Source organism: Notothenia rossii (assembly GCF_949606895.1).
Source record: "Notothenia rossii genome assembly, chromosome: 11".
Classification (NCBI taxonomy): domain Eukaryota; kingdom Metazoa; phylum Chordata; class Actinopteri; order Perciformes; family Nototheniidae; genus Notothenia; species Notothenia rossii.
The window spans coordinates 8,855,802-8,869,214 of NC_136910.1; the positions used below are offsets into that span (position 1 = coordinate 8,855,802).

General features: G+C 42.3%; 1 protein-coding gene across 2 annotated transcripts; it reads left to right on the forward strand.

Moving 5' to 3' along the window:
• Positions 1-17: 17 nt before the first annotated feature.
• LOC307025526 (uncharacterized protein) lies at positions 18-2,011 on the forward strand. Of its 2 annotated transcripts, XM_079660251.1 has the most exons (3): positions 18-166; positions 272-344; positions 561-2,011. In XM_079660251.1, the coding sequence occupies exons 1-3, from the start codon at positions 159-161 to the stop codon at positions 1,995-1,997; spliced, it is 1,518 nt and encodes a 505-aa protein (XP_079516377.1). In that variant the 5' UTR covers positions 18-158; the 3' UTR covers positions 1,998-2,011. The 2 variants fall into 2 exon arrangements, with proteins under 2 accessions (XP_079516377.1, XP_079516376.1); XM_079660250.1 differs by having other exon boundaries at positions 18-344.
• The last annotated feature ends 11,402 nt before the right edge of the window (positions 2,012-13,413 follow it).

Consider the following 13,413-nt stretch of genomic DNA (forward strand, 5'->3'; position numbering starts at 1 on the left):
TATAACGAATTGTCCACTCTTTAGGAGTAGAGTGGTTTGGCAGCTTTCTAGCCCGTCGCCATCTCTTTGTCCGAACTCCGGAGGCAACATCCCTGGGAAGGGCTACAGCCTTCAATAAGACTACAGTGGGGGAGTTCTTTACAAATCTGGCTGTAGTGATGGACAGGTGACAGAATTAATTCTTTAGTTGCAAATGTTTTATGGAGGCTTTACCTGTAAGATTTGGTTTTGATTCTGATAAGGTTCTTCCCTTGCCTCTCTTCTTTAACAGACACACATTTCCTCCACACATGATTTACAATGTGGATGAAACAGGCGTCTTTACAGTACAAAAGCCACGGCAGGTAAGCTACTAGAGAGCAGCAGACTGATACTGAGTGGCTTGTGATAATGACCAGCTAGCTATTGGCAGAATGCTGAAACTAATGCTATTAGTAATGTTGTGAGCCTGTGAACTAGAAAAAAATGAATGGACTGCAACAAAATAAAATGTACCTTTAGACCAATAGTAGCCTACTGATTGCACATGCCATTGATTCTAAACTTTCTACTTGATTCAGGTTGTGACAGAGAAAGGGAAAAAGCAAGTTGGTTCTATCACATCAGCTGAGAGAGGAGAACTGGTGACTGTGGTGTGTGCAGTGAATGCTGCTGGGAATGCCATACCTCCCATGTTTGTCTTCCCCAGAGTTAGGTTTAAGGACGACTTCATGATAGGAGCACCTCCAGGAGCCAAAGGTGCCTCCACCAGAACAGGATGGATGAACGAAGACACCTGGCCTGAGTTCCTCGATCACTTGATAAAGCACACTAAGTGCACTCCTGACCATCCCATGCTGCTAATCCTGGATAATCTGAGAGCTCACATCTCACTCAAGGCAGTGGAGAAAGCAAAGAGTAATGGTATTGTTCTGCTCACCCTCCCACCCCACACATCCCATCGCTTGCAGCCTCTCGACGTGACGGTGTATGGCCCGTTCAAGACCCTATACAGCCGAGCTCTTGATGGGTGGATGAGATCTAACCCTGGCAAAACAGTCTCCATCTATCAGATTGCAGGATTTGTGAAAGAGGCCTTCTTGTCAGCAGTGACACCACGCAATATCACCTCTGGCTTCAAGTCCACTGGGATCTTCCCATATAACAGAGATATTTTCCCTGAGGAGGCGTTTGCACCATCCATGGTGTCAGACCGGCCAAACCCTGAGCTGCGGCCTGCATCCACTGGTCCATCCACTTCAGATGATCCGGATGGTCCACGGCCTGCAGATGATCCACCCCCTGCAGATGAACCACCTGCTGCAGATGCTATTCCACTCGCTGATGCTTTTCCATCCACTTTGCATGGTCCACATGGATGTGCCTCACCAGCTGTCTCACGACCTGGATATGTGTCTCCTCAGGAAATCATACCACTTCCAAAATGTCCCCCCAGAGGACAAACAAAACGAAAGCGTGTGAAGACAGCCATCTTAACAGATACTCCAGAGAAGCAAATCATAGAACAGGCTTATGAAGAGAGACAAAAGAAACTAGCAGGGAAAAAGCAAAATAGCAAAGAAAAGGGAAAACCGAAAAAGAAGGCACCCAAGAAGAAAATCATAGATAGCAGCTCGGAGGAGAGTGATGACCCTGTCCCATTTGAGGATGATTTTGAGAGCTCTGAAGATGAGAGGAGTGACCCCGGAAACAAAGATCTGTCCGTGGGTGACTTCGTCCTCGTCAACTTTGCCACAAAACACCGAAGTATCCGTTATGTTGGCATGGTTGAGAAGGTTGAGGGGGACGAAATACTAACCCAATTCCTCAGAAAAATCCAGGGAAACAACAGAGAGTGGGAGAGACCCACGTTTGCTATGAAAGAAAAGGATGTGGCACATGTTCCTAAAGGTGATGTGGTGAAGAAGCTGCCTCAACCTAATAGGCCTGGAGGAACAACACGGAGAGAGCAACTGTTCACCTTTCCCTGTAACCTTCAGGGCTGGAATGTAGAGTAGGCCTTGTTTAAATATGCGGCTGATGTTCATATCATATCGTGTTCTAATCTAACTGTTTAAATGGTTAATTGAATGTTTATTAAAACACTTTGAAATATATTATGTTGTATTTGACTTTGTTTGGAGTTACTTTGTTTAAAAAATGTGCTAAATTGACCAATCCCCATGATTATGTTGCGCATCCGACATTAGTTTTGGAATGTGTGGTTGTCAATCTATCTGTCAGGATTCTAACTGTTACAACATGTGTTGTTTTTGTAGTTTAAAAGTGGAAAAGGTAAGTGGTTCACTTTACCCCCTTGATTTCTCTAGTCTGTCTCAGTTCACCCCTTAGCTGGGGTAAAGTGAGACACAAGACCACTTTTTAAAAAACAATCATATTTTCACTGCCCTTTGTCCTGAAGACATTCTGATCATTTCCAGTGCTAGGAAACATCCTGAATTAATGGGAAATGTGTAAATTTGACTGATATATCATTTTAGCTCGCCTACAGGAGAGCAAATGTAAAAAATGTCTCACATTACCCCGCTCTCCCCTATGGTGTTTACAACAAGAAGACATCAACAAAATCCCATTTCTATTCTTGCTCGCTTTTAATCCCGTTTTTTATATTTGCAAATCACACAGAGCTTCAGGAGTCGTTTGCATTCCAGCGAGCTTACGAAGCCCTCTCACCTGGTTGTTATTATGCATGCTTTTTGTGTGGTAGGGCGGCCCCACTCCCTTTCCCCCAATAACCCTATCCTCACCTCAACCTTGAAATAATAATCATAACTTTGTCATGGCACCGTGGCACACATAGCCCGCCTGCCTCCTGACCTTCGACCCCAGAGATAACTGTCATTTGTAGGTTTCTAGCGCTGCAGCAGAGCGGATATGGTTGGATTCAGGACTTAAGTGCTTCTTCATGATGTTGCGTTCAGGTCTGCTGTGTTTTTGATTATGCTCAAAGCTGCTTTATCTCTCTGCAAAATGGCCTGCTTTTGTCAGTGGGCTATGTAAACATCCTATCCTTCATATATGAACATCAGTGTTGACTTTTCAAAGCATGAGGAATGAGAGAAAATATATATAGAGTTCACAGGAGAGTGCATGATGGTTCAGGGAGGGTTATCAAGAATTGAAAGAGGTCTTCATTTTACAACAAGAGTGTAGAATAACGATGTCTCGCTGCTTAAAAGATGGTGTGTTGAGCAAAACACACAAAAGTCTGTTGAAATATATAAAAAAACTCCACACATCTGGCCCTTTCACAATCACTTCGGTGGGGTTTTCCCTGCCCCCTTCCCAATCTCGGGTTTCTTGGACCGCTAGGACAGGTGCACATTCAGGTGGAGCATTACTCAAAGATCCTCTCTATTGCTCCTTACTGACAGTCCCATATCTCACAATATCATTGCTCGTGTTGTGTGGAACGGTTTGAACACCTGCCTTTCATAAAAAAAGAATGTACAAATGTAGTTTTTGCCGGTCCTTTGGATGGAAACTTCAAAGCAAAGCATCCCATCTTAATTTCAGTTATAAATTGCTTTAGTGAGGCTAAATACGTTTACATTCCTAGACGAACTTCATCAAGACAAGCTCATATGGTAAAATTATCCAAATATGACATTCTTACATAATGGAAACTGTAAGGTAAAAATAACCATAATCTGTTTAAAAAGATATAAATAGGTTCACTGAACATTATGATGGAAATCATTTGTGAAATACTTTTCAGTCCGGTTTCCCTGAGGCTGAAATGTACTGTATTTTAAAGAGGAAAGGATTTTTGTCTGGTTATGCAGCGAGTGGTTATGATTATCTGGCCAATTTCTCTGGTATGGATTGTTTTTCCATTCGCTTTTTTCTGCCACTGAAACAAATGCTCGCAAAAACAACGACTTACCAACACCTCGCAACACTCCAAAGCTCATCAACATTCAAACCAATAGGACTGCTCTTCCTGTCAAGATAAAAATAAAATAGGGTTAGGGTTAGTAATTTATTTAATGCCAGGATGACCCTTGCTTGAAATGTCGCCTGTGCCTTTGAGCGCCTAAGGGTCTCAGTCGGCTTAGTAATTCTGAGGTTGGTGTGCCAAAGTAAATCGAGATGTCTTTCTGGTTATACCACATGAAGCGATGCTTGTGTTGCCCTGGCCGTAGCTTGGCATCAGCTATAACCGCTCAAGAAACAGGAGTAGAGGACGGGAAGTGTGGTTTCCTCTGGTTTTACACAACCATGTCAAGCCTTGGGTCCTACACAGCTCAGCAAGCAACTGAACTGTGACACACACTCATAGGAATTTTGCCTTTATTAAAATGACTGCCTCTGTTGCTCCTTCTATGTGTAGTTTGATGTTTTGCAACTGCTGCGGTTTTTTATTCCTAGAATAGTCTCTATATGCTTTTTTTTTTGCAGATCAGAACCTTCCACACAGTTTAACCTTTGTTTGCCATTCATTTGTGCTTCAGCCAGAATTTATAAGCACGCGATGTTACACAAATGAAGCCTCTATGGCACGAAAACCAGATCTAGTCCTCAGCCCTACCATCACGCTAGCGAGGTGTTTTATTGGCTTGCGGGCGTGGCTGCCGAGTGGCATCTGTCATCAGAGCGTGCCCTTGCTCCACGCCAAGGTGAGTTTATTTGGTTTGATACGTGGTGTGCTGCCCATATTTTCACAGGTGCCTGTGTTGTTGAACCAAGAGCCTGATTCCTGCTTTCCCTGGCAGACACAAGGCCCTGGTTGTCCAGAACTTCCTCTGGTGGACGGGGGGGAGGAAGGGTGCCCCTCTCCCCCTTAGGAAGCCTTCCTCTTCCAAATATCCTTCCTCGCAATCCAACCACACTATCTCCCTTAATCGATTAATTGGGGTTGAGGTGGTGTTTGTGTAATTGAACATAATTTGTTTTATTTTGAAGACTTATTTGGGATGAATTGAAAATCATTTTGTGCGAGTGCTCTGAAGTGACGGGGCACTATTTTCTCCGGGGAAGCAGCACAGTTTGACATTGTTTTTTAAGAGTTACCAAGTCTGTAAATGACAAGTATTTATTGGGCCATTGAGTGATTGAATGTCAAAGAGCAATAGAAAAAGCACCATGGTTCAAGTCTTTCACTTTCTGACTATTTTGAATACTACATCAACACATTTAAGTTCAAATATCCATGGCCGATTTAGACATGTTGGAGGAATAATGATGGAGGAGCTGTCGTTACCTGTGATGGGTCTCGGGGAAGGGGGTCTTCCTGGCAGGATCACGTCCTGCTGAGCAGCTGCAGTCGAGTCACGCATCAGCTGAAGCTTCGAAAGAGAAGCCAAGAGCAGGTTGACTCTGGTGAAGATATGGAAAGTCCGTAACACGCCTGTTGATGTCAATCTGGAGTCAGATGGATATATCTTTGCCTATGGAACATGGGGAGAAGATGGTGTCTAGTCCTGGCGTCATTCAACTCTGGAGAGAATACATTTACTGTTAAGTTTGAAATGAAGTTATTTTCAAAGTATTGGCAATCATCAATTCAATTCTTTGTCCCATCCTAAACCCTGATGACGATTAGCCCATGGGAAAAACTGGCAATATATTTCAGGGTTTCCACAGTAGGAGACATCTGGCCAAAGTCTTCCTCCTATGTGCGTTGCTCATTGATGACAACAAGAAGCCAACTTAATAGCTAATTTTAGGAAAATAATGCAATGAATTGTTGTCAAACTATGCTCAATGGGTTCTGAAATTGCATTTGCGGCAATGTGTTTTACCTCCTTTGCCCTTGACATTGATTTATCATACTTTTTCTCAATTCAACAAAACCCAGTTCCAATGTGATTGGTTAAAACTATTCGGATTAGAACCACTACAACCTACACTACCAAAGCCTTGTCCTGTTGCCTAGAGATTCTGCATTCATAAAGTGATTTCTAATTATACAGAATAATGTTTGCACAAAAAGTCAAATATAATTTGTCAATACTATTCGGACTAACACTAACATGCCAATTCCAAAAGTTGTTCTCTGTTCTAATTAGCAAATGTTAGCATGCTAATTTAGAAATGTAATTTTTTTTTCTCTCAGAACAATATTGACAATGCAGTTTTGTAATCATCGTAATTTTAAGGAGACCAGTCAGCTCCATGATAAGAAGAAGCTCCTCAAGCCCCGTGCAAGCACTATAGATCTTCACTTGTCTAACTGTCACAATGCTGACAACGACCACAATTCCCGCCAGCTTGCAGAATTCCTGGTCCTTTACATGAGAAGTGGACTCAGAGGAAAATAAAAAGTCTCAGAATGGAATCTTTTTTATTTTCACTGGGGGATTATGTGGGCCTGCATCGAAGCTTGACAACTGAAGTCCCGCTGAACTGTGGGGCTTGATGACATCTCACTCTGGACTCTTCACTGTCGTCTCTGGGGGAGGAAAGCTACCGTCTCCACAAAACCACAAAGTTCACTTTTAACACATTTCATGAGTCGTCTCAACCGCTAACCCATCCAGCGTTCCCATGCTGTCATGGGGTTTCTGTTCTCCATGTCATTCTCTAATCACTTTCCTTTCTTCTCTCAACCTCTTTCCCTAACCTTGCTTGCCCCTTTCCTTTTCAAACCCCCACTTTCCCCATTCTCTCTGTCCGTCTTCACAGATAAGTAGGCATCCCTCACCTTTCACATAGCATCACATGGTAGCAATCAGAGTGGGCTTTGGCAGACAAATTAGGGCAGTTAATGTGGACCGGAGATCAGTGCGGAGGCGGGGAAGCTGGTGCTAAATGCCACCAGATGGGGCCTGAAGTGGATCGGCCTGACGCAGTACGGTACAGTATGGCCTGGGGTGAGGAGCTGAAAGAGGGCCTGAGCCTTGAGAAAAGAGGAGCATTATTACTAAATCAATTTTTTAATTAGCGAGAAATGGACAGTTGCCAGAGATGGTACACACATTCTTTACTCAAGTATAGTACAGATACTCGTGTTTAAAAATACTCTGGTAAAAGTAGAAGTGCTGACTAAACTTATTTTCTCAAGAGAAAGAAGAAGTATGGGCTTCGGAATGTACATATAGTAAATAGTACCCATAACTACCATCTGTTTTAAAGAGTAACTGACCTCCCTTTATATTAATAGAACAATAATGTCATTGTTAGCTGATGAATGGTTCCATGCTGAACAACGGCAAAATTACAAAGTTTTCATCGGTCCCTGTTCTTTAGAGAAGACCAGGAAATGATGGATACACGGATCGTGTTCAAATCAATAGGCATGCAATGAGTCTAAATAATAATGATCACGCCACCAAACACAGATTAAAACTAAAGTAACTAACCTGTTTTGAAAATGTAAGAAAGTAGAAAGTACAGGTATTTGTGATAATAATGTATGAAGTAAAAGTTAAAAGTCGTAGTGGAGTAAAGTACTGACACCAGAAAAATCTACTTAAGTAGAGTAACAAAGTATTTGTACTCCACTACTTCCCACCTCTGACTGCTGCATAGAGAAAAGACACATTCAAAGCTATTTTTAGTTAAAAATGACAGTTTTTTCATTGGAAATCTATTAAACCTGGGTCTGATCTGAGATTTATTTTGAGAAATTCTGTCTAGAACCACAGTTTTTTTGAATAAATGCTTACAGACATATCGTCAACATCATTGCTCCCTTGCTCGATAGGACTTTGCAACAGTCTTTCTCTGTCGCTTTAGAAACTGTGTATATATATTCCAAAAAATGAGTCAGAATTATTTTAAACACAGCCCCCAGTTCACCTCTGACTTATGCATATTTAATCAAATGCTTGGCTGACGCGGCCGATTGGACTCAAAGCCAATTCAGAATGGATACTCCTCAAATTGCACATTTTCACCAATCAGTCTGTCGTCACTTGTAAAAATGTAAATGAATAATGCTCTCTGAAATCTATTAATTCAAAAATACTTTTCTCCTATAAAATGTGAGACTCATCATACGTTGCTCTGTCAGCTGTCCTCGTTTGATGAAGCGTTCCTCCTGTATAGATGATAAATTGAGTCTTTACATCGGATCCAACCAGTGACCTCAAAGTCCTCTCCATCCGTCATCCAGGCCAGCTTTTGAAGAGTGCAAGGTGAATGATCTTTTAGACATACCTCTCTCCTAAGACTTTGGCCAAATCAAAGCCAAGACGTTCTCTGATTTCGATATCCAACCTTTATCCTGAACCGTAATGCGTGCCCCAGGCCTGATCCCACAGTAGCCACACCGTGATCCGATTGGACGATTCTTTGCCAAATACAACCCTGCAACATATTGAAAGTATGTTTTTCAATACATTCATTAAAAGTGTTTGAGCCCACATTGAAGTGAATGTTTAATAATGATTTACCCCTAAAGCCAGGATTGTAAGTCTTGAAGGAAAGCTATTCAAATGCGCCGTAATAAGTGAGACGACTCACAAAGGGGCTTAAGCAAAATCTAACGGTGTAATTTCTATTTGTCCATCTGCACACAATCCGCTTTTTGTGATCACCTTAATACATGGGCAGCACACAAACACGCACGCACACACACATTCCTCTTATGTTACAGGCTTTGAAGAGGCAAACTCATCCCCATTTTCAACAGTACCCAATCAAACACAAAGCTGAGGGGCGGATTAGGAGCGGCTTGTGCTGCACAATGCTCCTATCAGGGACCACACTGGTTTTAAATTACCCCCCTATTCCTCACTCATTCTCAATCACTCACTGGCCCAATAAAGTTTGTTTCTCCAATAAAAAGGAGCAACAAAGGAACACTGAGTCCCAGTTTTGTGTGACAGCATCCCCTTACTATTCTCGACACATGTGTGTTTGTGTCTGGAAAATTGACCATGAATGTTATTGGCCTATTTGTGGGTTAGAAGATTGGATGGGTTTGAAAGTGAGAAGAAGACATTTCCTTTTGGAGGCATTGAAAAAAGTGCTATTTTAAGGTTAGATGGAAAAATGTAAAAGATTGAAGGATGACAGATGTGCGAGCAGAGGTGTGGTCATTGTCACGCATGTTGTCAGTTCCAGAGGGAGTGGTGTCTCTCCAGTCGACAGCTGGTTTCACTCAGAGAAAAGACATGCAGCAGAGAGAGAGATCAGACCTTCACCACTGAATATTTATGATCTGGGTCCACACAGATTTCTCGCCACATTTTTTGCGGTTTTCAGTGGGGGTTAGAGCTTGGTGACCCACACACACTCACAGACTCACAGACAAGCATACATGAGTGTTCACAGATACGTTCAGATATTCACACATGCACTCGCTGTCTCCAAGGGGGAAAGAAATAAAAATAGAGGAAATAAGTCATAGAGATCATTAAAATGAAAAGTGAAAAAGAGAAGATTTAAGAAACAGACCTACACACACACACACACACACACACACACACACACACACACACACACACACACACACACACACACACACACACACACACACACACACACACACACACACACACACACACACACACACACACACACACACACACACACACACACACACACACACACACACACACACCGAGACCCCATGCTGGAAAATGCCGTTGTTGAGCTTTGAAGCACAGTGGTAATGAGGCTCCATTTAAAGCCAATGAAGCCGCTTTGGCAGCTTATGAAAGCACGATTGGTAAGCCCCCCCCCTCGCGTGCCGCTGGGTGGTGTGGATGTGTGATTGTCAGTAAGATGGGGAGGGGGAAGAATGGACAGTATTTGGTCAGATCCGCTTTGCTCTTTTCTAAGAAGCAGCTTTTCCCCCAGACGAGTCCCTCTAGGCTCAAGTTTTCTCTGCAAACAGTGAAGTCATTTTTCAAACACACTTGAATTTCACACAGGAAGCCGACAATAATCAATATGATTCTCTCTTGCCATTTGTTGTTATTATAGATATTCTCTGATCACAAGGAAAGTTCCTCAAATCTTTGTGGAGCCTACAATTACACATTTATAAAAGCTGGATTAGGGAGAAAGCCATGTTGTTGGCAGGGACAGAAAGAGAAACAAACGGGATACATTTAAAAGGTGTGAAAAAACGGTTTTCAAAGCCTGTTATTGATATTAATATACTGGTGCAGAGGCGTGATTCCAATCGTAAAGCAAGTAAATGATGTTTAATATATCCTTTAATACATAGAGTGTGGGAAAACGCCTCTTAATGGATGGAAAGGTAACCTACTGGATTGAGAGACTTTGGGGATAGAAAGACCAGCCAAGGTTCACCTAAACGTGGCTAAACAGGCATGATAAAGAGAGGCAACTACATTTACAAAATAGTTATTTGTTTGGTTGCAACTTGATAACGCTGGCAGAAGTTTTCATATCTCTTTATCCTACAATCTGAAAACTCAAGGGACAGGTATTAATGGAAATATCTTCTGGTGAGTATTTGAGTTAAGATAAGTCAGATAATGCAGAACGTTTGCTGAAGGTGATGATTGCATATAGTAGTTACACTTTCCATGGTTTTTATCTGGGTTCAGGCGAGGGGGTTAACTTCATAAAAGTAAAGAAAGAAAAAGAAACCTTGCTTTGCGTTGGAGAAGTCTTGAAGGGCAGAGTGCATAATTGGCCTCTTTACTTTGTCCAATTTCCCAGCCTTGTCACAAGCAATAAGGGAAGAAAAACATAGAAAGAGGAAGAAAGACAGGCAAGCTAATGGCAACGATGCTCTAGTGGTGGTCTAATGGATAGTGAGGTGGGCTGAAGATCAGAAGGTTGTGAGTTCAAATCCCACCAGGAACACCACCACTAGTGTGCCCTTGAGTAAGACACTTAGCCCTTAGTTACTACAGGGAGAATGTCCCTGTAATCTGTAATTGTAAATCGCTTTGGAAATGAAATGTAATGTAATGCTCTGGATGGATGTGGTTGATGCAAAGACATCTCATGGTGCATGTGTGCGCGTGTGTGTGTCTCCTGACAATTTCAGCTACCTCTATTCTCAAAGCCTTGATGGCCATGCCTGGGGAGAGGGATGATAAATGGTCGCTTTCCTGTAAATGACCTTCAGCAGGATGGATGGAGCTGGCCTGTTTGGTTAGAGGGTGGAAGAGAGGAGACTGTAGGTGAGGGAGAAGGGGGAGAAAACGAGAGGAAGGAGTTTCCTGCTTTGGACCTGACTCTGGAGTTGGGTTTCCCTCAGAGGCGAGGTACACGCTGTTTATTTACAGAGCTTGGCCCTTGCTCTGTTACTGTAGGGGAGCCGCTCTCCCTGGTCCTCTCCCCCTCCAGACCTCAGTCTCCCCCCTGTGAGTGGAAACACACTGAAGCATGCCCACTTGTATGCGAACATACTTTCCAATGGGAAACACACACACACATCAATCGGACATTATTTCGACAGCTCAGTCTAATGACTGCAATTATAGAGACAGATGATCAACACAACACACAGCTCATTAACTAATAATTTATTTTTGTATCATTTAGATTAAAAAGTCAGTGGTTCATTGCCTCAGAGGAAAAATGTACAAGGAAGACTTTGATATGAGGGAAGAATCCCTTTGTTCCCAAAGAGTGATAGGTGGACGATTTATGTGTGAGTGAAGCAATATTCCCGGGAGATTAATGAAAGTGGTTGTTGTGTCAGATCCTGTCCGTGACTCTATGGGAAAAGCAGAGGGTCGGATTAACCCGCGTCACATTTGCACTAAGTTCTCCGCAAAGTCATTAGCGATAGGGCAGTTGTTGTCTGGAAACAACATAAAACCATAAAAATAATACATTCTGTGTAATATCCAAACCACATCTTCCGGCCGTGGTCACAAAAGCATATGTTTCTGGTTTCCACATCCATATAACATCATCTGGTTTGTACATCCATACAGTGAGTCATCCGGGGCCAAGTGACGCTTTCACAACAGACAAACATGAATGGCAGAGGCAGTTCAGTACATATTTACAACATTTAAAATTTGTCAAGAATCATTAAACAAGACATGATGGAAGTGAACCAAAACAAAACAATTGGGAATCAGGCCAGGGGAAATGTAAATTATATTTCTTCATCATAAGCTGTTCAGACTCGTCAAACATTAAACAGTGGCCAAGCTGAGGCTCTATCAAGTGAGTGCTCTCTCACCTCCAGTTCTCACACACACACACACACACACACACACACACACACACACACACACACACACACACACACACACACACACACACACACACACACACACACACACACACACACACACACACACACACACACACACACACACACACACACACACACACACACACACACACACACACACACACACACACACACACACACACACACACACACACACACACACACACACACACACACACACACACACACACACACACACCTGTGAATGCTATAAACGCTGCGAAGAGGTGGGGCAAACAAAGCAAAGCCGTTATGGCCTCAGTTCCACTGCCAAGCTGCTGGGCTTGTTAACGTGAAACAACAGGACGGCTCTCCCTATGAGGCTCACTAAAAAAAACGTTCACAAGACTTCGCTTCCACCCCCCGAACGACATCTGGCTCACTTTTGACTTCTTATCTTTATTCCAACATTCAGGGTGGGCACTTGAGAAAATGAAAACAGAGCCAATAGAAAAAGGAAAGAAGGATTTTGTGCATGAAAGAAAGTCCAGATTCGAGGACACCGCGGTTTCTTTGCAAGTGTGTTGGGCGCTGGAGAGCCAGAGAGGCCTCCTGGGCACGCACTCTGACCATCAATCATAAAGTGTCACGCCGAACTCACATACCGGGGCGAGGAGACTGGTGCTACTGTAACACCACCTGTCTGACGGCCCACTGCGGACAGCCAACACACAAATAATTGACTGTTTGGTTCTGCATTTTTGCAAAATTCTAACGGTGGGAATTGTGCCCTGGGCATAGTGCTGTCAGAGCTTTTGGTAACACTTTCTATGACTCCCAAATCTATAATGCATTAAAAACATGTTTTATAACCTGCTAATAGCACTGTTTCATTATCATTTTAAGCAATCAGAAATATATATATATAATACATGTTATAATAATCTATATGTCAACCATCATAACACTTAATAATATAATGCTTATAAGGAGATAACACATTTATGTAGGTGCAGCATTATTTGCTTTATATAATTAATGTAAGAAATGTTGTTTGTTGTTCTTGTCTATGTTTAATTAGACTTTAAGTTAACCTTAAGAGTAACCTATAACATATAAAAAGCATACAAAAGGTATGTATTACATACATGGGAATTATAATATATTAGGATAATGCATGCAAAAATGTCATTGAGTGACCAGCTATTATAAAGTATTATGATAGTTGACTATATCAGTCATTATACGTGATTTAGGTGATAAATGATGGTAATTGTTTAACTCATTATCCATTTTACGAGTGCTTATAACCAAAAGTATAAACATATAACACATTGCAAGTGCGGATA